General features: G+C 46.9%; 1 protein-coding gene across 1 annotated transcript in view; it reads left to right on the top strand.

Annotated features, from left to right (window-relative positions):
* The first annotated feature begins 645 nt into the window (after positions 1 to 645).
* SPTLC2 (serine palmitoyltransferase long chain base subunit 2) overlaps positions 646 to 24,863 on the top strand; it is a 112,465-nt gene continuing 88,247 nt past the window's right edge. Inside the window, exon 1 of the mRNA XM_062181242.1 lies at positions 646 to 853. Coding sequence (XP_062037226.1) covers positions 719 to 853 — 135 coding nt within the window. The 5' untranslated portion in view covers positions 646 to 718. The remainder of the gene's footprint in view (positions 854 to 24,863) is intronic.

Consider the following 24,863-nt stretch of genomic DNA (forward strand, 5'->3'; position numbering starts at 1 on the left):
TATCCCTTAAACGTGCTCACGGGTGGCGCCAGCCGAAGCGCGGCGAGACTGTCAAAAAGGGCATTCTATAAATACCCCAGAGGAATTCGCTAATTAAATAAACGAGCTACCTGTCTTGGGCTGGGATTCAACGCGGAGAACCTCCCGCGAGGCAAGGGCAGAGAGGGCGCCCGAAGTCTGCGTGAACCCGGGAACCCGCTCTGGAGACGAAGGCTCAGCCCCCTTTCTTTGCTCACACTCTAATTGGCCGCTTCTTCATGGCCTCCGCCCACCCTTCAGTTCCGACCATTAAGAAGCCAAGTTCTCCTCACGACCTGGCTAGGGCATCCAATCAGATGCCAGGCCCACGGGTCCGTATAGAGAAGCCCCCTCTACTCCGGCGAGCTGCGTTGCTCTCGCCCGTGATTGGCCAGGCCGCAGCATGGGGTCCGCCTCCTCCCCCAACAGATTGGTCAGAGCTCCTCAGGCCCACGTCCGTCCTCGGCACGTCCCCGCCCCTGCTCTCCCCTCTCCGCGGCCGGGCCTTGGGCGAGTCCGGTCCTCGGGAGAGTCGGCCCCGCCCCCGCGTGACGGCCCGGCCGGGAATTGGTGGCGGTGCTGCAGCCATTTCCGGTTTCGGGGAGGTGGGTGGGGTGCGGAGCGGGACTTGGAGCCGCCGCAGCCGCTGCCGCTGCCGCCTCCCACAGATCCTTGCCTTGCGCCTGGTGCTGCTGGGACGATGCGGCCGGGGCCCGGAGGCTGCTGCTGCCGCCGCCCGGTGCGGGCGAACGGCTGCGTGGCGAACGGGGAAGTGCGGAACGGGTACGTGAGGAGCAGCGCCGCTGTCGCCGCCGCCGCTGCCGCCGCCGGCCAGGTACGAGGGATGGGACGGAGCGGACCGGGCGGTGGGCCGGGGCCCCGCGAGCCGGCGCCCGGGCGCGGCTCAGGTGTGCTGGCGGCGGCGTCCGGGCGCTGACCGGGCCTCCCGGGGCTGGCGGCTCAAGGGCGGCGTCCGGGCTCTCCACCGCTCGTCGCCTGAAGGTCCTCCCCTCCCCCCCGGAGGTCTGGGCTGTGCTCGGAGCCCCGGGTCCCTTCCTTCTGCAGCCAGAAGTGCGGTGATGACCGCGCGAACCCCACTGGGGGCCGCTTCAGGGCGCCTCGCCTCCCGGCCCAGGTCCCGATCCTCACACCCTCGAGCTGGTTGCCTCCTCTTAGAGCCCTGCAGCCGCGCCTGGGGACTTGGAGAGGCGAAGAAAGTTAGGAGGTGGGGCCAGGTGGAAGCAGACTCCCGTGTCTTCCCACACTTTCTGGGCTCCTCGGCACGCCAGACATCGGATCTGGGCCCTGTGCCTCCCAGTCTGTCCAGGCTCCGGGCTGAGTTAGGTGGTCGCGTTGACCACCGCGAGCTCACGCAAGAGGGCTGTTCAACCTGATGGTGACTCGGGATGAGTCTCTGTACTAATTAACCAGGGCTGAGTCATCCACCAAGTTCAGGCGGTCCTAAAATATTTTGCAAAGATCTGAATTCAGTATGCACCTTCCAGTTCCCTGGACTGACAGGTAATGTGCAGACGTGATGGGTTGCTTCAGAAGATTCAGGTCGGGGTCGCTGGAGGAGTGCTGTGATAATCTGCCACTGACTTTAATATGTATGTCTTGGTCAGACATTAAGAAAACACTTCTTTTTGAGTACTCTCGTGGCCTCCGCAGGAATGTGGCCTGCAGTTGTGGTAGGATGGGGTTCTAACTTGGGCTTCCCTAACCTCAGTGCCTGGCAGCCTCCTCCCCAGATCACTAGCTTTAAGAAGTAGGCCTGTCCCTGTTTGGTAATAAAGCTATTTCTCCAGGTTATGTTGAGATAATGAGACCAGTGAGAGTTGGAGGCAAGAGATCAAGAGAGCCTTGACCTCTGCTAAAGTTGTAAGGTGTCCAGGCAAAGTCACACACGGATTCAAAAGGTTCATTTCACTTTTTAAGGGATAATTGGGTGAGAGAAGACATGAGAAGAATTGGCTCATCATTAAGTGGTGAAGAATTTATTTCTCTAGAGTTGTAAATGGCTGATAAGACAAAGTTGTGTGAAATGTAACAGGGAAGTTTTGTGGTTGGAGTTAGAAAATCCTCCCAGCATTGCAGGTGACTGGGTGAGACGTGGTTTTAACGAGAGCCATGAAGCCAAGAGAAGTGTTGGCTCTCAGAGGCGCTGTGTGTGTAAATGCTCTTTGCACCCCCAGGAGTTCTGTTCTGGCTTCCTAGTAAATCGGGCTCCTCCCTAACATAGTCTCAACAGTTTAGCTTCTGCAGGCATGGTGGTTCTTCAGAGGTTGCCAGCCAGTAAGATGAAGAAGTAACAAATGACTGAAATGAAATGCAAAAATCTACGAAGGTAATACCTGGCTGAGCTTTCGGAACGTACTTTAGTGAACATTTCCACTCAGAGCACCTCAGTGGCCCTGGGGAGAGTGGCCCTGGCGGAAGGCCCTGGGGGCTGCAGTACCCCTACTCAGGAATGTTCCCATGATTTTCTGAAACAGACTTCGGCTCCCTGGAAAGGGAATATCTGCTGGGAATCTTCCTCTCTTTGTCTTAATCCAGAAGACCTGTTGGCAACTTTGCGAATGCAATAGAGTATCTTGAGGACATTTTTAAAGGTGTTTTTTGCTAACGTGATATGCCAGTGCTCCAACCTGTCCTTGTGTTTCCTTTAATCTGGGTGAAATGGTGACTGTTATACCACCACAATGCACACAAGACATTAGGTTCACAGATGTGTTATACTTTTATTAAAATACTGAGTATAATGTGGTTGAGATGGGACTTCATTTCCTTGTGTATCCCAACAGCTGTCTTTTAAAGAGGAGTGAGACGTTAGGCACTTGTAGGATCCCCTCACACTCCTGAGCGTGTTTCTGGGTTTGGAGGGATGACAATATTGCTGACACAGCGATTCAGACTTGGGTGTAGAGTTTGATTCCATAGATGCTGTGGGAGGAAGGAGTTATGAAACAGCCTGATGGGAGTGTTTAACAATGACAGTAGACACAATTTTCACAAGAGTAGCAGCTGAACAATAAAGCAATAATTTTTCTCTCTGCCCTTCAGTGAGTGGGAGGAGGATCAGCCTTTATTTGAGGTAAAAGGTGGCAATTAGCCTTAGAGAAACCTTGACAGAATTAGAAGGAACCTCTAGGGATTTATATAATTCGGCCCCTTTGTCTTTCTGTTGGACTTCAGGAAAACCAATCTTGAGGGAGGGTTCTGTCCCTTTTCTAATCCCTCAGGAGGGTTTGCATTGGTTAGTGATCTTAACTACCAGTATTTTCTTTCTGTGGATTTACCATTTGATTGAATAAATGCCACATTTCTGGGTTACCTGAAATGTAATTGTTTTTAAAACTCAATGTTAACTGCACTTTTAAAAAGATTTCCCAATTCTTTATACCATATTTGAGATTTGCACACACACTTTACTCAATCAGTTAACAAATAGGAAAGGAAAGGAATTCTCTGCCTTTGAGACGATTTTGAACCTGATTTTCTTCCCTTTGGGAGTAGTTTTAATGAGATGTTAGAAAAATGAGAACTTTCTAATTACTAAAATAGCTGTCTGAAGGAGAAATTGGGGCACAAGTTACGTTAAGTAATATGACAAGCTAAGTAGAAACAAAGTGTTGGTCCTGCTACTTGCACTTAGAAGGAGACAAGTAACTAATGAAAGGTGCTTTGCTGAATAGCTGCTAGCTTTTATTTCCACCGAGAGGAAACAGTACCTGGCGATTCCACATGATAGCAGTTGACTGAAAGGAGAAGTAGGAGGAGGAGTAGCTGGCGTGGTCACTATACCTGTTCAGGTTTACAGGGCCAGTGAATCGTCTCTAAGACCTTGAGACGTTGCAGAAATAATGTAGTAAGTGCTTACAACTTGTGGAACAAGACTTTTGCTTCAAGTGCTTTTTTTTTTTTTTTTTTTTTTTTAGATTTCATTTATTTATTTGAGAAGTAGAGTTACAGACAGTGAGAGGAAGAGACAGAGAGAAAAGTCTTCCATCCTCTGGTTCACTCCCCAAATGGCTGCAAACAGCCGGAGTTGGACAGATCCACAGTCTGGAGCCAGGAGCGTCTTCTGGGGCTCCCACACAGGTGCAGGGACCCAGTTGCTTGGGCCATCTTCTACTGCTATCCCAGGCCATAGCAGAGAGCTGGATTGGAAGAGCAGCAGCCAGAATTCGAACCGATGCTCATATGGGATTCCGGTGCTGCAGGTGGAGGATTAACCTACTGCCCCACAGCACTGGGTCCCAGATACTTTTTTACTCCAGGAGGAAGAACATTTAAATTTTTACTAACTGGATCTGAAAGATTCCAGAGCTCTTTGAGATTCTCAGGAATTCCTTTTAATAAGAATTCTAGGGAATATATAAGCAGTTATAGTCTTTTTTTTTTTTTTTTTTTTTTTTTTGACAGGCAGAGTGGACGGTGAGAGAGAGGGAGACAGAGAGAAAGGTCTTCCTTTGCCATTGGTTCACCCTCCAATGGCCGCCGCAGCTGGTGCGCTGCGGCCGGCACACCACGCTGATCCGAAGGCAGGAGCCAGGTACTTATCCTGGTCTCCCATGGGGTGCGGGGCCCAAGCACTTGGGCCATCCTTCACTGCACTCCCGGGCCATAGCAGAGAGCTGGCCTGGAAGAGGGGCAACCGGGACAGAATCTGGCACCCCGACTGGGACTAGAACCCTGTGTGCCGGCGCCACTAGGCGGAGGATTAGCCTGTTGAGCCACGGCGCCGGCCAAGCAGTTATATTCTTAAGATAGGTTTTTTAGAACTTAGATTTTCAAGTAAGGCAGACTCACTTTTCAGGTGAGTCGGGTATCCTTCAGAAGTATATGCTTTGAGCAAGACAGTTACGTGGCTGATTCAATTAGATCCCATTTTTGAAAGAAAGAAGCAGTGTTTATTGGCAGGATAGGCAGTTGGGAGGGATGGGTAGAACAGTGTTTACATTCTGAGTGGGTGTGCCTTACTTGAGTAAATAAATGGCTTGTAGCCTTCTGAACAGTTTCTAAGAAGGCTTCTATAATTTGCAGTTTGTGACTGAGAAAGTAAGCCCTTTGCTCTTGACCAATTTATTCTCAAAAAATTTATCTTAATGTTTGTTGCCTTTAAGACTATGTTCAAGGGCCGGCACTGTGGCGCAGTGGGTTAACACCCTGGCCTGAAGCGCCGGCATCCCATATGGGCGCCAGTTCGAGTCCCGGCTGCTTCACTTCCCATCCAGCTCTCTGCTATGGCCTGGGAAAGCAGTAGAAGATGGCCCAAGTCCTTAGGCCCCTGTACCCGCTTGGGAGACCTGGAAGAAACTCCTGGCTTTGGATCAGCGCAGTTCTGGCCATTGCGGCCAATTGGGGAGTGAACCATTGGATAGAAGACCTCTCTCTCTCTCTCTTTCTCTCTCTCTCTCTCTCTCTCTCTCTCTCTGCCTCTCCTCTCTCTGTGTAACTCTGACTTTCAAGTAAAATAAATAAATCTTAAAAAAAAAAAAAGACTATGTTCAAGGCCTCCTATGAAGCTCAAGGCAGCTAGTTTTCTGTTCTTTTTTTAAAAGATGGATTTATTTGTTTGAAAGGCAGAATTTCTGGGGGGTAAGGAACGGAGAGAGGGAGAGAGAAATCTTCCAGCTACTGGTTCAGTCCCCAGATGGCCGCAATGGCCAGGGCTGAGCCATGCCAGAAGCCAGGATCCTAGAACTCTGTCCAGGTCTGCCGTGTGGGTGACAGGGGCTCAAGCACTTGGACAATTTTCCACTGCTTTCTCAGACACATTAGCAGGGAGCTGGATTGGAAGTGCTGCAACTGGGACTTGAACCAGTGCTCATTTGGGATTCCCGTGTTGCAGGTGGTAGCAGCCTAACCTGTGTCACAACGCTGACTCCTTCCTTTTGTTTGTAAATTATTATTTCTGATTATAGAAATAATAAAACATGGAGATAATCCTGTGTTGGGGGCTCGTTTTTAATGTGATTGGTTGTAAATCAGTCGGTTGCTTCCTGACGACTTCTGAATACAGTGCGACGTCCTGCTACATGGAGATTGTGGTTCTGGTCCAGCTTTACTCGAAGTAGCACATACTGAGGTTGGGGAAAGTACTCAACAGTTTTTGTAACGTGTGGAGGTTTACGAAGAGTACTTTCCTGTTAAATGGGATGGTGTTGAATTATTCTAAGTGAGCCTCTTGCTGCCTAATTAGTAGGTCTCTAAAGCAGACATTTGAGACTTTGATCTGCGCCGTGCCTGATGTAAAACAGGAACTCAGGAAATGTTAAGGAATCAATGATAGCTGAAGCCATGGGAGTTGATAAGCCAGAGGGGTGAGGGTACTAAGCTAGACGAAGAGGTGCCCAGGATGTGATGCTGGAGAGTCATCAAGTTCCTGGAAGAAGACACGCACGCACGCACAGGAGCTGCTAAAGAAGATGTGAGAGGAGAAAGTGGGGTGAGAAAAGCCCAGGGAAATAGGCTGTTTCGTTAAGGAGGGGTCAGCAGCATGTTTGGGCAAGGAGAACGCAGATTATGGTCGTGATAGGAACCATTATTGAGTACCTGCCTGTGCCAGGACCTCTCCTAACTTCTTTATCTAATCTTCACAAGAGCATTGCTAGGTAAACAGCGTCCTTGTTTTATAAATAAGAAGACTGAAGTCCAGATCACCCAAGGAACTGGCTCTGTGTCAGCAGTTGGTGAACCTGGGTTATGTTCAGTTTTGCCTGACTTTACTGTGCCTCTGGATTTGATGATCCAAAATTTACTGGTAATTTTTGAGAATTTAAATTGGATATTACAGGGGCCGGTGCTGTGGCGCAGCAGGTTAACACCCTGGCCTGAAGCGCCAGCATCCCATACGGGCGCCGGTTTGAGACCCGGCTGCTTCACTTCTGATCCAGTTCTTTGCTATGGCCTGGGAAAGCAGTAAAAGATGGCCCAAGTCCTTGGGCCCCTGCATCCATGAGGGAGACCCGGAAGAAGCTCTTGGCTCCTGGCTCTGGATCAGCTCAGCTCCAGCCATTGCGGCCACTTGGGGAGTGAACCATCAGATGGAAGACCTCTCTCTCTCTGCCTCTTCTCTCTGTTTAATTCTGACTTTCAAATAAATAAGTAAATCTTTAAAAAATAGATATTACAGGTGAAAATAGATATCATTTTTTTTTTTTTTGGACAGGCAGAGTGGACAGTGAGAGAGAGAGAGACAGAGAGAAAGGTCTTCCTTTTTGCCGTTGGTTCACCCTCCAATGGCCGCTGCGGCCGGCGCATCACGCTGATCCGAAGCCAGGAGCCAGGTGCTTCTCCTGGTCTCCCATGCGGGTGCAGGGCCCAAGCACTTGGGCCATCCTCCACTGCCTTCCCGGGCCATAGTAGAGAGCTGGCCTGGAAGAGGGGCAACCGGGATAGAATCCGGCGCCCCAACCGGGACTAGAACCCGGTGTGCCGGCACCGCAAGGCGGAGGATTAGCCTGTTAAGCCACGGCGCCGGCCTAGATATCATTTCTTAAGGATTGGTTATGGGGGCTGACACTGTTGTGTAGCTGGTAAAATCGCGACCTCCAGTGCTGGAATCCCATATGGGCACCAGTTTGAGTCTGGCTGCCCCACTTCTGATCCAGCTCTCTGCTATGGCCTGGGAAAGCAGTAGAAGATGGCCCAAGTCCTTGGGCCCCTGTATGCAGAAGAGGAGGACCCAATGGGAGACCCAGAAGAAGCTCCTGGCTTCGGATCAGCCCAGCTCTGGCTGTTACAGCGATTTGGGGAGTGAACCAGTGGATGGAAGACTTCTCTCTCCCTGCCTCTGCATTTCTGTAACTTTCTGCCTTTCAGAAAAATAAATCTTTTTTTTAAAAAAGAAAGTTGGTTATTGAGGCTGGTCTTTTCTTGGAATTTTATTGAAACATTGTAGCCTGTCTACTACATGCCACGCATATTAGAGGGACTACTTTGGTGCTTTGTGCAAATCCCACAAGCTATTGCCACACTCTGAACATGTATTTCCAAAAATGCCCTATTTTTTTTCAAGCAGGGACACTTTTTATTATTATTATTATTATTATTATTATTATTATTTTTGACAGGCAGAGTGAACAGTGAGAGAGAGAGAGAGACAGAGAGAAAGGTCTTCCTTTTGCCACTGGTTCACCCTCCATTGGCCACCGCAGCTGGCACGCTGCGGCCGGCACATTGCGCTGATCCAAAGCCAGGAGCCAGGTGCTTCTCCTGGTCTCCAATGCGAGTGCAGGACCCAAGGACCTGGGCCGTCCTCCACTGCACCCCTGGGCCATAGCAGAGAGCTGGACTGGAAGAGGAGCAACTGGGGCAGAATCTGGCACCCAGACCGGGACTAGAACCCGGTGTTCCGGTGCCGCAGGCAGAGGATTAGCCTATTGAGCCGCGGTGCTGGCCGCAGGGCCACTTTAGAACAATTTACTTCATTTTATTTGGAAAGTGGAGAGACAGAGGGACCTTCCATCTGCTTGTTTACTTCCCAGATTCCCTTAGTAGCAAAGGCTGGGCCAAGCTGAAGTCGGGAGCCTGGAACTCCATCTGGATCTCCCATGTGGTTGGCAGGGGCCCAAGCACTTGATCCATCATCTGCTGCCAGCCACGATGCCTTAACAGGAAGCTGGGTTAGAAATGGAGTAGCCAGTACTCCAACCAGCTTCAGTAAAGGGATGTGGTATTCCCAAGCAGTGGCTTCATGCATTGTATCATGTCTGTCCCCATTTTTATTTGAGAGGCAGAGAGAGGGAGGCAGATGGATATACACAAACACATAATGAATTGGTTCTCATTTACTAATTCGCTTCCTAAATTCCTACATGGTCAGGGCTGGACCAGGCCAAAACTGGGAGCCAGGAACTCAGTTCAGATCTCCTAGGTGGGTGGCAAGGACCCAGTCACTGAAGGTTATCACCTGCTGCCTCCCGGGTGCACATCAGCAGGAAGCTGGAATCAGGAATGGATCTGGGTCTTGAGCCCAGACAGATAAGAGGTGCTCGTGTCTTTAACTGTCGGGCCAGATGCCTGTTTCAAGAATTTTTAGTTACCAATTTTATCAGTTTTGTTCATTTGGAATATTGTTTACTGTCTGACCTAGGGTAAGAGATACCTGCTTCAAAATTGTAAGTAGGTACTCTGTTATAGTGAATGAGATCAGACTTTAATTGCCTACTGTAACCTCTTTCCAAGTTCTCATTAACACACATGAAGACAGATCCCCTCTACCCCTCCCCACAAAGAATCAGTATTTGTCTGCTAAATTTGTCAAATTGCAGTCAATAAATTCATAGCCATTAAATAAGACCAACTCTTACTGTAAGAAAAACCACAAACTAAAGGGAAACAGAGGATTATTTAATTCAAGGCTTAAGGAAAACTGACCATTTGGAAAAAAAATTCTAGTTGGATCTTCTCTTCATACCGTACTTTGGCATACTGCTGACTGGCCCCTGAAGATATTATCCTTATCTTCCCTTTAGTGTTACAGTCTCTGAGTTCTTGGTGGCACATTGCCACCCAGCTGCAGTGTATATGTCTTGATCTCTCTTGTAGCCAGGGGATAGACATGTGATGAAATTATGTCCAATAGGAGTGGGACAGAAGTATTATGTCCTCTAAAACAGAAACTACTTTCCCTTCACTCCTCTTTTCCCTTCTCATGGCCTGACATATAGATGTGGTTGAAGGCGCAGGTGCTCATGAAGGGGGCAGAACAGTAAGGAAGACACCTGCCCACTGAGGCTGTCTGTCTACCTCCACACTGATACGTCAAAGAGAAATCATTTCTGACTTGTCTGAACAACTTTTTTTTTTTTATGTCATATTTTAACAACCAAAACTGAAAAAATGACAGACTTCTGCCTCCAGATTGCGTTTAATAGGGATAGGGAAGCCATTGTTTTCTTAGTGATAACTAAGTAAAACTGTATAGATTACTCAAAAAGGCGGGGGTGTTGGAGGGGAGGTCTTATAGTGCTTCAGGTTAAGCTCCTCGGGGTGCTGGAATCCCATTTCCAAGTGCCCGGGATCAAGTCTGTCCTCCACTTCCAATCCAGCTTCATGCTAATGTGTTGGGGGGGGGGGGGAGGCAGCAGATAATGGCCCAAATACTTGGGTTCCTGTCACCTTCATGGGAGACCCAAATGGAGTTCCTGGCTCCTGATGTCCACCTGGCCCTTTCTGGGATATTGCATTTGTAGAGTGAACCAGTGGATTGAAGATTGTTATTTCTCTCTCTCTCCCTACCCCCTCCCCTGTCACTCTTCCTTTTAGATAAATAAGTACAACGCTTTATAAAAAAAAAGTTATTTTAAAGACATTGAAGAGCTATCAGTGCAAAACCAAGAGAGCCTTTTCTAGGCGAGCTGGCCATTTTTTCCTCCTGTGGTATTTGAAGAGTTTGAACATGGGCTGATGACAATTGGGCTTCCATAGGCAGAACTCCACCAACAGAAAGAAAACCCGTCAGAGCTTATGGTAGCTGTATGGGTTGACGTGACAGATTGAGTTCTGAGTTCCAGAAGAGCCCCACATACACAGTTTTCAGCACAGGATATTTGTCAAGTTCTGGAGAGGCTGGAGGTCTGGTGTAGAAAGGTGACTTGAAATCAACCAGGATCTCACAATGCCTCGCAGATAAAACCATTGCAGAGGGAGGGGCCTGTAACAGATACACAGTGGATCCCACCCTTGGCACACGTGGTCTTCACAGTGCACTCCATGTACGGAGTCTTCAGCCCGGCCTGACCCAACTGTTTGAAAAGAGGTGCTCAGGAAACAGAAGGAGGAAACAAATTGACTCCAGTATCTGAAGCGTTTCTATATACTTTGTCTAGGAATGAATCCAAAATCCTGCTTTCCTGGGAGGAACGGAAAAAGAGAGGTTGGGCCGGTGCTGTGGCGTAACGGGTAAAGCCGACCCCTGCAGTGCTGGCGTTCCCATATGGGTGCTGGTTCGAGTCCGGTTGCCTCTGCTTCCTTTTATTTTCTTTTTAGAGATTTATTTATTTATTTGAAAGTCAGAGTTACACAGAGAGAGGAGAGGCAGAGAGAGAGAAAGAGGTCCTCCATCCGCTGGTTCACTCTCCAATTGACCACAACAGCCGGAGCTGTGCCGATCTGAAGCCAGGTGCTTCCTCCAGGTCTCCCACACGGGTGCATGGGCCCAAGGACTCGGGCCATCCTCCACTGCCCTCCCAGGCCTGAAAGCAGAGCAGCCGGGTCTTGAACTGGTGCCCATATGAGATGCAGGCACTACAGGTGGCGTGGCAGCTTTACCCACTACGCCACAGCTCAGGACCCTGCCTCCACTTCCAATGCAGCTCTCTGCTATGGCCTGGGAAAGCAGTGGGAGATGAACCAAGTCCTTGGGCCCCTGTACCCACGAGGGAGACCCAGAAGAAACTCCTGGCTCCTGGCTTCAGATCGGCCCAGCTCTGGCTGTCTTCCATCCGCTAGTTCACTCCCCAAATGGCTGGAGCTGGGCAGATCTGAAGCCAGGAACCAGGAGCCTCTTCTGGGTCTTCAACGTGGGTGTAGGGGCTTAAGGACCTGAGCTATCCTCTACTGCTTTCCCAGGCCATAGCAGAGAGCTGGATTGGAAGAGAAGCAGTCAGGACTAGAACTGGCGCCCATATGGGATGCCAGCGCTGTAGGCAGAGGATTAACCTATTGCGCCACAGCACCAGCCCCTCATGTTCATTTTTGCTCTCTCTTTTTTTTTTTATTTTTATTTTTATTTTTTTGACAGGCAGAGTGGACAGTGAGAGAGAGAGACAGAGAGAAAGGTCTTCCTTTTTGCCGTTGGTTCACCCTCCAATGGCCGCCGCGGCCGGCGCACTGTGGCCGGCACACCGCGCTGATCCGATGGCAGGAGCCAGGTGCTTATCCTGGTCTCCCATGGGGTGCAGGGCCCAAGTACTTGGGCCATCCTCCACTGCACTCCCTGGCCACAGCAGAGAACTGGCCTGGAAGAGGGGCAACCGGGACAGAATCCGGTGCCCTGACCGGGACTAGAACCCGGTGTGCCAGCGCCGCAAGGTGGAGGATTAACCTAGTGAGCCGCAGCGCCGGCCCATTTTTGCTCTTTTTAATATAATTGTTTTTATTCTTCATATTATTAGCTATATTTGGATTAAGATTAATGGTGAGTTTCTTCAGTTTACAAGAAGTCTGCTAAGAAAATTTCTGTTTTTAGGAAATGAGGTTTAATGCCAACTAATTTAGCTGTCCTGGAAATAATCTGCTTCCGTAGCCTATATAAAAGCCAGGCTTGTGCAGGAGGCAGTCAGAATATTATCATGGGGCCAGCACTATGGCATAGTGGGTGAAGCTGCAGCCTGCAGTGCTGGCATCCCATATGGGCACCAGTTCGAGTCCCAGCTGCTCCACTTTTGATACAGCTCTCTCCTATGGGCTGGGAAAGCAGCGGAAGATGGCCCAAGTGCTTGGGCCCCTGCACCCACGTGGGAGACCCGGAAGAAGTTCCTGGTTCCTGGCTTTGGATCGGCCCAGCTGTGGCCGTCTTCCATCTGCTGGTTCACTCTCCAGTGTAGCTCTGTCTGTTGTGGCCATCTGGGGAGTGAACCAGCAGATGGAAAACCTCTCTCTGTGCCTCTCTGTAACTCTACTCTGCCTTTCAAACAAATAGATAAATAAAAAAAAAAAAAAAGAAAAGAAAAAAAGACTATCATCCTACTTGTACTGGAGAGGTGTCCATAGGTAGGTCTGTTATAGTCCAGCCAGGACCCCCAGGGTTGATATCTCAGTCCAGCTCTTGGCATTTTCAATCAGTGTGAGAAGAGAGGTGGGACGCCAGTCACTGCCAATGGCTTCTCCTGCCAGCATCTCCCAGTTTAAACCCTTGGTAGGACAAGGACAGTGGAGAGTCCTGCTGCAGAATCGCTGCTGGCCTGGCCTTTAACAGAGCTAATGGGGAGCCTGGTGTGTGGTACAGCAGATGGAAGAGCGATTGTGCATTTAGCATATATGCTTTAGATTTTTTCCGTTAAAGTTATCATTTATTTACTCTGTTAATACTTGGTGAGCCCCTGCTATGAGCTAGGCTTAAACTCCATTGAGAGAGGCACAGAGTAACAAAAGGATATACAGTATCACGTTGGAAAGTTATAAATGCTACAGTCAGGAATAACAGTCACTGAGAGCGCACCTAGAGTGGTTCAGGATGACCTCTGAAGGAGGTAAGGTGTGAGCAGAGAGCAACGTAGAATAGGGAAGGAAAAGAGGTTTCTAGGCAGAGGCAGTCAGGGCAAAAGCCCTTAGCAGGTGGCTTCACATCGATGTGTCTGGGGACCCTTAGAAAGGCTGGCACGAGCTGGTGTTATGGTGCAGCTATTTGGGCCAATGCTTGCGAATCCAGATCCCATGTCAGAGTGCCATTTTGAGTCCTGGCTACATCATTTCCGATCCAGCTCCCTGCTACTGTGCCTAGGAAGGCAGTGAAAGATGGCCCAGTACTTGGGCCTCTGTCACCCATCTGGGAGGCCTGGATGGAGTTCTGGGCTCCTGACTTTAGTGTGGCCCAGCCCTGTCCATTGTGGTCATTTGAGGAGTGAAGGAGGAGATGGAAGATCTCTGTCTCTCCCTTTGTCCATCATTCTGCCTTTCAAATAAAGAAAATAAATCTTTGAAGGAAAAAAAGACCTGCTTGGCTGTAGTCCTGCAACCTGGCGGACACGGAGGCAGAGAGGTGTAGGAGAACCAGATCATAAAGGGTCTAGTAAACCCTGCAGAGGTTTTGTATTGTGTTACCAGTGATAGGAGACCATCAGGGTAGTGTCATGATCTGACTTAGGTTAACATTCTCCAGTCCTGTTCAGGAATCTGGCCTGGGGAATTGCTATTCCCCTTACTCCCTCAGGGTACAAGCTGTACTGTAAAATTGGTGTATATCATTTCTAGGCATTTAAAAAATATTCTTACTGTGTTAGTACAGAGCCATAAAATTTGTAGCATATATTAGTACTTAATTCCTTGTATTATTGATGAATATCCCTTTCTATGCATGGATCATATTTTGTTTATTCATTAATTGATGACCATTTGTTGTTTCTACTTCTTGGCTGTTATGCAAAATGCTGCTGTAATCATTTTTGTGTATAAGATTTTAAGGGAACATATGTCTCATTTCTCCTGGGAGTAGAATTGTTAGGTCATAGGCTAACCATGTCAAACATTTTAGTAACTGTTTTCTGAAGTGGTTGTATTATTTTATAATCACACGAGCAAATGTATGAGGGTTCCAGTTTCTCTATGTCCTCACCAACACTTGTTATGTCTGATTTATTTTAACTATCCTAGTGGGTATGAAGTGGTATCTCATTGTGGTTTTGATTTACATTGCTCTAATTAATGATCTGGGATGTCTTGTCAAGTGCTTACTAGCCATTTGGAGAAATAATCTATTCAAATCCTTTACCCATCTTTTGAAAAAATTTTGATTTTTGGGGCCAATGCCATGGCGCAGTAAGTTAATCTTCTGCCTGTGGTGCTGGCATCCCATATGGACTATGGTTCTAGTCCCGGTTGCTCCTCTTCCAATCCAGCTCTCTGAAGGCAGTGGAAGATGGCACAAGTCTTCGGGCCCCTGCACCCTTGTAGGAGACCTGGAAGAGGCTCCTGGCTCTTGGCTTCGGATTGGCGCAGCTCTGGCCGTTGCGGCCATTTAGGGAATGAACCAGCGGATGGAAGACCTCTCTCTCTCTCTCTCTCTCTCTTCATCTCACTGACTGTAACTCTCTCAAATAAATAAATAAAATCTTTAAAAAAATGTTTTTTGATTTTATTTGAAAGGTAGAGGGACAGAGAGAGATCTTCTGTCCCCTGGCTTACTCCTCATGTGCCTGTAAAAGCCAGCGTTCAAACAGGCCAAAACCAGGTGGAACACTCAGTCTGGGTCTCCCATAAGGATGGAAGGGTTCCACACACTTGAACCATCACCTGCTGTCTCCCAGGTGCCTTAGCAGGAAACTGGAATTGGAAGTGGAGCTAGGAGTCAAACCAGGTACTTTGATAAAGGATGCTGGTGTCCTAATTGGTGTCTTAACTGCTACACCAAAGGCCCACCGATTTGCCCATCTTGTACTTTATTGAGTTGTAAAAGGACTTGTATTGTAGACAATGTAAAATATAATGTAAAATAATCCTTGTAAAAGGACATGTATTGTAGATAATGTCATTTATTTGCTATATGATTTGCAGAAATTTTCTCCTTTTCGTTGGGTTGTCTTTTCACTTTTTTTTTCCTTAATTTACTTTCATTTTATTTGAAAGAGAAACACACAGACATGGAGATCTTCCGTTTGCTGGTTCACTTCCCAAGTGCCTGTGATAACCAGTGCTGGACCAGGCTGCAGACAGGAGCTGGGAACTCCATCCAGGTCTCCCACGTGGAAAGCAGGGGCCAAAGGACTTGAGCCATTATCAGTTTCCTCCCGGGATGCACATTAGCAGGACACTGGACAATATGTGAAGGAGCCAGGACTCAACCAGGCCTTCCAGTATGGGCTGTGAGTGTCTCAGTTGGAGACGTAATGACTATGCTCAAGGCCACCCTCCTATCCTTTCACTTTCTTGAGGTTGTCCTTTCAAGTACAAAAGTTTTGTGGCTTAGCAGGTTAAGCTGCTGCCTGCAATGCCAGCATCCCAGTTTGAGTCCCAGCTGCTTGCTTCTGATTCAGCGCCCTGCTAATGACCCAGGAAAGTAGTAGGAGGTATCCCAAGCACTTGGGCCCCTGCACCCATCTGGGAGACCCCGATGAAGCTCCTGCCTCCTGGCTTTGGCCTGGCCCAGCCCCTGCTGTTGTGATCATTTGGGGAGTAAATCAGTGGATGGAAGGTCGCTCTCTCGCTCTCTTTCCCTCTCTGTAACTCTGCCTTTCAAATACATAAATCTTTTTTTAAAAAAAGTTTCTAATTTTGATGAAGTCCAATTTTTCTCTTGCCTTTGGTTGCTTATACTTTGACTATTCAGATATCACAAAGATGTACAACTGTGTTTTCATCTAAGAATGTTAAAGTTATAGCTCTTACATATTGATTTTTTTGAGGCAGGGTCCAAATTAGTTCTTTTGTCTGTGGATATCCAGTTACCCTCGTACCACTTTTTCAGAAGACCATTATTTCTCTATTGAATTGTCTTGATATCTTGTCAGAAGTCAACCATAAATATTAGAGCTCATATCTGGATTCTTTATTCTGTTCCATTGGCTTGTATGTCTAGCTTCATGCAATACCTCAATGTTTTGATTACTGTGGTTGTATAGTAAGTTTTAAAGTTGAGGAGTGAGTCTTTTAACTTTGTTCTCAAGATTTCAAATATTTTAGATTCCTTACATTTCTGCATAAATTTTAAGGTTGGCTTGTCAATGTCTAGAAAAAAAATAAGCTGGAATTTTATAGGAATTGTGTTGAATTTGTAGACCAACTTGAAGACTGTTTCCATCTTAATAGTATTAAATCATCTGATCCCTGAATATCAGATGTCTTTCCATTTATTTAAATCTGCTTACTTTTTTCAGTTGTTTTATAAGTTTTCATTGTGTAAGCTTTGCACTTTTCATTAAATTCTTTCCTAAGTATTTTGTTCTTTTTGATGTTGTTATAATGCAGAAGTTCAAACAATCAAATTTATCAACTTACTTTATAATTTTTGCTGATATGGTTTTTAAGAAAATCATCCTTTGCTTCAGAGTCATGAATATTTCTCCTATATGCTACAGCTTAAAATTTTGTAATTTTCACATGTGGAGCTTAAAAAAACCTTTAATTCCATTTTCTATGAATTTCAAAAAATTTTTAAAGTTTTATTTAATTGAAAGTCAGACTTACAGAGAAAGAGAGAGGAGAGACAGAGATCTTCCGTCTGCTGGTTCACTCCCCAAGTGGCCACAGCAGCTGGAGCTGGGCCAGTTCAAAGCCAGGAGCCAGGAACTTCTAGGTTGCTTACATGGGTGCAGGGACTAAGGACTCAGGGCATCCTCTGCTGCTTTCCCAGGCGCATTAACAGGGAGCTGAATGGGAAGTGGAGCAGCCAGGACTCAAACTGGTGCCCATATGGGATGTCAGCACTGCAGTGCCAGTCCCAAAAATATTTTTTTTTTAATTTTTTTTTTTTGACAGGCAGAGTGGACAGTGAGAGAGAGAGACAGAGAGAAAGGTCTTCCTTTTGCCGTTGGTTCACCCTCCAATGGCCGCCGCGGTAGCGCGCTGCGGCCGGCGCACCGCGCTGTTCCGATGGCAGGAGCCAGGTGCTTCTCCTGGTCTCCCATGGGGTGCAGGGCCCAAGCACTTGGGCCGTCCTCCACTGCACTCCCAGGCCACAGCAGAGAGCTGGCCTGGAAGAGGGGCAACCGGGACAGGATCGGTGCCCCGACCGGGACTAGAACCCGGTGTGCCGGCGCCGCAAGGCGGAGGATTAGCCTAGTGAGCCGCGGCGCCGGCCAATATTTTTTTTTTATTAAAAAAAATTAGTGTTATGTATTTGAAAGACAGTGATTTTTTTTTTCTATCTGTTGGTTTATTATCCCAGTGCCCTTAACAGCCTGAAGTGGGCCAGACCAGAGCCAGGAGCCTAGAACTCAGTCTAGTTTTCCCACCTGGGTGGCTTGGACCTGAGTACTTGAGCCTCACCCGCTGCCTCCCAGAATGTGCATTAGCAGGAAGCTGGCATGGAGAGAGAACCTGAGACTTGATCCTAGGCACTCCAGCATGGGATGTGATGTCTTAACGCAGTGCCACTGCCCGTCCACATCTGGATATTTAACAAGCTACAGTGATTTTCTTTTTAAAGATTTACTTCATTTATTTGAAAGACAGAGTTACAGAGAGGTAGAGACAGAGAGAGAGGTCTTCCATCCGCTGGTTCACTCCCCAGATGGCTGCAACAGCCGGAGCTGTACCAGTCTGAAGCCAGGAGCCAGGAGCTTCTTCTGGGTCTCCCACATGGGTGCAGGGGCCCAAGGACTTGGGCCATCTTCCATTTCTTTTCCAGGCCATAGTAGAGAGCTGGATCGGAAGTGGAACAGCCAGGACTAGAAACCGGCACCCATATGGGATGCTGGCACTTCAGGCCAGAGCTTTAACCTGCTGCGCCACAACACTGGCCCCAGCTACAATTGATTTTACAGAATGATATAAGAATTTTATTTTATTTTATTATTTTTAAAAGATTTATTTATTTACTTGAAAGAGTTACAGAGAGGCAGAGGCAGAGAGAATGATATGCAAATGGCTGGAATGGCCAGGGCTGGGCTAGGCTGAAGCCAGGAGCCAGGAGCTTCATCTGTGGGTGCAGATATCCCATGTGGGTGCAGAAGCCCAAGGACTTGGACCATCTGCCACTGCTCTCCCAGGCGCATAAGCAGGGTACTGAATCAGAGGTGGAGCAGCCAGCACACAGACTGGTGTCCATATGGGATGCCAGTGCTGCAGGTGGTGCTTTACCCGCTATGCCACAAAGCCGGCCCTGGGGTTCTGTTTTATCTTTATTCTTATTTTTTCACATGGAAAACCCACTTGTTTCAGCATCCATTAAGACAGCAGTTCGGGGGCCAGTTCCGTGGCTGTTCTTTCCCATGTGCTTAAAAGTGCCATCGCTGTTTCCTATCAGGTCCCATGTTCACAGTGTGCTCTTCTGGGTTTTCTGTTCTGAACCAATTTCCTACTGTTTGATTAAATCGTATGTGTTGCTCTGATTAGATTTATGGTAAGTCTTATTGTCTGATAAGTTGATTCTCCCACTTAAGTTTTCTTCAAAACTGTTTTGTTCTGGATTCTTTGCTTTCTTACGTGAATTTTAGACTCAAATTGTTAAGAAAAAAGGAATGTGTGTGTGTGTGTGTGTGTATGAGAGAGAGAGAGAGAGAGAAAGAGAGTTTTTTTTTTTATTGGAACTGCCCTGCCTTTAAGTGTCACTTGAAGGAACTGGCAGCTTCACTGAATTCTGCATTTTGAGAAGGCAAGAGAGTTCTGTGTAACATTAACACTCTTTGAGATAGTGCATTTCTTCTTTACTTTTTAAGATTTTATTTATTGGCCGGTGCCGTGGCTTAACAGGTTAATCCTCCGCCTTGCGGCGCCGGCACACTGGGTTCTAGTCCCGGTTGGGGCGCCGGATTCTATCCCGGTTGCCCCTCTTCCAGGCCAGCTCTCTGCTATGGCCCGGGAAGGCAGTGGAGGATGGCCCAAGTGCTTGGGCCCTGCACCCGCATGGGAGACCAGGAGAAGCACCTGGCTCCTGGCTTCGGATCAGCGAGATGCGCTGGCCGCAGCGGCCATTGGAGGGTGAACCAATGGCAAAAAGGAAGACCTTTCTCTCTGTCTCTCTCTCTCACAATCCACTCTGCCTGTCAAAAAAAAAAAAAAAAAAAAGATTTTATTTATTTATTTGAGAGAGAGAGTTACAGACAGAGAAAAGGAGAGACAGGGAGAAAGGTCTTCCATCTGCTAGTTCATTCCTCAAATGGCCACAGTGTCCAGAGCTGAGCTGATCTGAAGTCAGGAGCCAGGAGCTTCCTCTGGGCCTCTCACGTGGGTGCAGGGGCCCAAGGACTTGGGCCATCTTCTACTGCTTTCCCAGGACTTGAACAAGCGCCCATATGGGATGCTGGCACCTCAGGCAGAGGCTTAACACACTATGCTTCAGTGCTGGCCCCAAGATAGTGCATTTATTCTTTTAAAGATGGGGCTTTTAGATCACTTAAATTGTAGTTGGCTGCGCTTTAGTAATCAGCAAACCTCTAAAAATATCAGTGAATCTTGCTTAAATTTATTTTATAGAATGATAAGCTGATTAGATTCCTGTAAATGTGTGCTTTTAGTTTTTAGGCTAACAACTTCACATCTAGGGATTTATTCTTAGGAGAAAATCAAGAGTGTGAAGAGGTGTATAAATGCTCACACATTGCTAATATTGGGAAAAGCCTAAATATTGTGAGTGGTGAAATAAATTATACCATAAGTCCACATTATGGAATTTATGTACCCTTTAAAAGAATGATGTTTGTCTATGTTGACTGACAAGAGAATATGGATGATATTAAGTAGAAAAAAGATTATAAATTGTATAATCTAGATTGGTTACATCTAGGCTGTAGAGTTTTAGGAGATATTTGTTTTGTTACACATTAACGTGTTGGTTTTACTTCTTGCAAGTAGGGTAGTTTTCCAACTCCAACTCCTGTTTCTTCAGATAAAATAGTACTGAAGTGTGTTTATTTTACAGGAGCATTTTACAATATGCTCATTTTAAATTTTATTGAAAATATGCAAATATTCAATAAGCATATCTTTTTGCAAAAGAAAAAAATGTACTCTCCAGCTATGTAAATTCTGATGAGGAATAAAATACTGATGCTATTCTACTGAAAGCCCAACTGTCCCCATTGAAATTTAATTCCCATGAGAAAAGGTTATTGGGTTCCTTTTGGCAAAGATGTCTACCTGTGTGTATCGGTTATGACCAGGAAATACAGTAACAAAGCTCAGCTGTGACCAGCCCACCCCTGCTTATCAGGGAATATCCCAGAGAAGGGAGATAGTTGCCACCTGGGTTTCCTCTCCAGTAGTGCACATTGCAAATCCAGACAGCAGCAGGTAGAGGGGCAGAGCCAGAGGGTGGGGTTTCAGGCTCAGAGCACTTCAGAGGTGCAGGAGAGCTCAGATGAAGGGGCAAAATCTGTGGCAGGGCTGCACCTCTGCTCCAGCACCTGACTTGCCTGTCTGCATTATACCACAATGCTTCTCTTGAGATAGGAAGGTGCTGCAAAGGTGGCTCGGGTGACAAGCTAGAGCAGTAGCTACCCTGTGGACCTGAGTGCCCGGTGTACACAGGAAGCCACTCACCTGACGTGCTCCAGTCCACATACATTAGAAGGGCATAGGGAAATGGTGATGTTTACATATAAGTGTGTTTTACACTTAGCTTCAGAGCACGTTTAGTCCATTCCACATCAGATACTTGCCGACAAAAATGAGAGATTCTATCCTAATTGCCGGGGAAAGCGTGGACTCCCTACTTTTCAGAATGTCCCTGTTGAAACCGGAAATATATGTTCAGAGCATGGCATAGCTTGTGGCATTTGGACAAAGCTCCGGACTATTCTCTCTAGTATGTGTGGCATGCAGTAGGGAGAGGCTAGGACATTGCAGTAAAATTCCAAGAACATACAGTTTCAGCAGAACTGATTTTAAGGAGCAGTAGCTTACTCCACTTGGAAATGAATAGGCTTCATTTAATGGGAAGGGCAGTATAGCAGTTCTTTGCTGCAGAATGGATGGTTCATATTGAACATTAAGGGTTTTTTTAAGATTTATTTCTTTGTTTGAAAGGCAGAGTTACAGAGAGGCAGAGGCAGAGAAGTCTTTTTTTTTTTTTTTTTAAGATTTTATTTATTCATTTGAGAGGTAGAGTTACAGACAGTGAGAGGGAGAGACAGAGAGAAAGGTCTTCCCTCCGTTGATTCACTCCCCAGATGGCTGCAACAGCTGGAGCTGTGCCAATCCGAAGCCAGGAGCCAGGTGCTTCTTCCCAGTCTCCCATGTGGGTGCAGGGGCCCAAGCACTTGGGCTATCTTCCACAGCTTTCCCAGGCCATAGCAGAGAGTTGGATCGGAAAGTGGAGCAGCCAGGACTTGATCTGGTGCCCACATGAGATGCTGGCAATGCAGACTGGGGCTTTAACCCACTATGCCACAGCACTGGCCCTATTTGTATAGTTATTATATCATTCATAGGCCATACAAAATTATCGACTTAAAAATTAGCCTGCTAATTTTTATTGAGTGTATTGATGTATTGAATTTTGAGTTCTGCCTGTAGTTACCTTAACAGGGCCAGACCAAGTGATTTCATGGGCCTCATACAACTTGCAGGCCAGACATTCCCACCCCTGTATTAAAAGGTAAAGAAGAATAACTCCCAGTGATTCACGGATAGTTCAGGAACAAAGGTCATCCCCTCCACCCTGCCACTGGTACAATTTAGTTTCTCTTAAACCAGTTGAGTGAGTGTTGGTTTACATTAGGTCTCTTTACCTCTGAGCCTTAGCACATGGTTTTAAGCTTCTAATAGTTCCACAAGGCTTCTTATGAAATATACAAGTCTCCTGCCATCTTCTGTTTTGCTTCCTTTTCTTTCCTCCCCTCCCCTCCTCTTCCCTTTTCTTTCTTTCCCCTCCCCTCCTCTCCCCTCCCCCACTTCTCCCCTCCCCCTCCCTCCCTCCCTCCCTTCCTTCCTTCCTTCCTTCCATTTATTTGAGACACAGAGCAACAGGGGGAGAGACAGAGAGAGATCTTCCATCCACTGTTTCACTCTTCAAATGGCTGGAACAGCGAGCTGTGGGCCAGGCTGAAGCCAGGAGCTAGGAACTCCATGCTGACAGGGGTGCAAGTACTTGGGCCATCTCCACTTTCTTCCTGGGTGGAATCAGAAGTGGAGCAGCCCAGCACTCTGATACAGGATGCTGGTGTCACAAATGCTGTATAACCTGCTGCACCACAACACCAGACCCTACCTCTTTTCTTCATCTTTTGCTGCTTTCAATTTTAGCAGATTCTTATTTTTTTATTTTATTTTAGATTTATTTATTTATCTGAAAGTCAGAATTACACAGAGAGAGGAGAGGGAGAAAGAGAGAGAGAGGTCTTCCATTTGATGGTTCACTCCCCAATTGGCTGCAACGGCTGGAGCTGTGCTGATCTGAAGCCAGGGGCAGGAGCTTCTTCTGGGTCTCCCATGCAGGTGCAGGCCCTCACAGACTTGGGTCATCTTCTACTGCTTTCCCAGGCCATAGCAGAGAGCTGGATCAGAAGTGGAGCAGCCAGGTCTTGAACTATCGCCCATATGGGATGCCAGCGCTTCAGGCCAGGGCGTTAACCCGCTTCGCCACAGCGCTGGCCCCGTTAGCAGATTCTTTAGGTGTTATCTCCATATTTCCAAATAACATTTTTGTGTTACTGTGTCTTAACTTTTCAGTATTGAACATTTAAAAAATATTTATTTGAGAGGCAGAGAGAGAGAAATCTCCTGTCTGCTGATTAACTCCCCAAATGCCTGCTTTAGCTGGGTGTAGGGGTCAGGGACTCAGTCTTGATCTCCCATCGGCTGGCAGGGACTCAGCTGTTTGAACCATCGCCAACTGTCTTCCAGGGTAGGCATCAGCAGCCAAAACTGCAGTCAGGAGCAGAGCTGGGATTCACGCTAAGGCACTCCAGTGTGGATGCCAGCATCTCGGGTGGTGTCCTGATTCAGCTGTGAGGAGAGCCCTGTGGCAGGGAGACACAGGGAAGATGGATGGTGCAAAAATCCATCAAAAAAAGACACTGAGGTTTTTGTTTTGTTTTGAGTAAAATATGCTAGTCTACTAGGACCTGTATAGCTCTCTGGTTATTCTTGCTTGTGATACATAGTGTTAGCTCATGTCTCTGTTAAGACATTTCCAGTTTCTTTAAAGTACCCTCATGTCCAACAAGAAGATATTGAACTAAGGCACAGAAATTTACTGTTTGTTCTAGATGGAAAGCAGAAAACAAGGTGGAGCAAAAGATGGCTCTGCATTTAGGACGACTGGGCAGACTGGATGGTGATGCTCTTGACCATAATTAGTATAGGAGGAGGGTCAGGCTTTAGCTGAGGGAATGATTAAATCAACTTTAAAGTTGTTGAGTTTAAGATATCCGTGGAATGTCTGAAGTGGAACTAAATAGGAGCAGGCTGGAAATGTGAATTCGGATCTCTGGAAAGACACTTGGGATTGCATTGTAGACTTGTGTGTACTCATCAGTGTGTCGAGTCCACTTGAGAACTAAGTAAATGAGACTTCTTTAGGGAGGCTATGGGTGGGTGATGACCTGAAGTTGGGATGGTAGGTATGTGTTGCTTTTATTATCTCTGTTTTAGTCCAAGTAGCGAAGAAAATCAGGGACAGAATTCAATTGGAACATTTTAAAAATGTGTGACAAGTGAAAATTCAGGAACATATATTTGTTGTGGAAAAGAAAAACTGGTTGAGGTGGTTATAAACAAGGGATATGCCTCTTCCCAGTCCCACTCTCTACCTCAGTTACTTTTTTTTTTTTTTTTTTTTTTTTTTTTTTTTTTTTAGAGGTAAAGTTACAGACAGTGAGAGGGAGAGACAGAAAGGTCTTCCTTTCGTTGGTTCACTCCCCAGGTGGCCGCAATGGCCGGAGCTGTGCCGATCCGAAGCCAGGAGCCAGGTGCTTCTTCCTGATCTCCCACAAGGGTGCAGGGGCCCAAGGACTTGAGCCATCTTCTATTGCTTTCTCAGGCCATAGCAGAGAGCTGGATTGGAAGAGGGGAAGCTGGGACTAGAACTGGTGCCCATATGGGATGCCAGCTCTGCAGGCGGAGGATTAACCTGCTGCACCATGGAGCCGGTCCCATACCTAAGTTACTTGTGTCTCCTTCCAGACATTTGTAGAGTATGTGTGCATGGGTATCCATCACATGATTTTGACTATCCTCTCCCTTATTACACTGGTTAGTTAGGAATACCTTTTCAGCGACTCAGTCAATGTGGTTGACAGCCTACAGGTATGTGGACAAAATGTCCTGTTACTTTGATTTTTTTTTTCCCCCTTCCTTTGTCCAGTGATGTGTTTTATTCTAGTGTGCTTATACTCATTACTGGAAAAAAAAAAAAGACTTTCTTCCTTTCCTTTCTTGTGTTCTTTTGCATTTCCTTGAACAGAAATATTACTGTTCTTGATATTCATTGGAGTTCTTAAATCTCTTGTATTGTGTAACACTAACATAGTGTCATGTTCCTTTCTGCTTAACTTAAACAGATGGATAACTGTTATTTG

This window comes from Lepus europaeus, chromosome 22 (genome assembly GCF_033115175.1).
Source record: "Lepus europaeus isolate LE1 chromosome 22, mLepTim1.pri, whole genome shotgun sequence".
Lineage (NCBI taxonomy): Eukaryota > Metazoa > Chordata > Mammalia > Lagomorpha > Leporidae > Lepus > Lepus europaeus.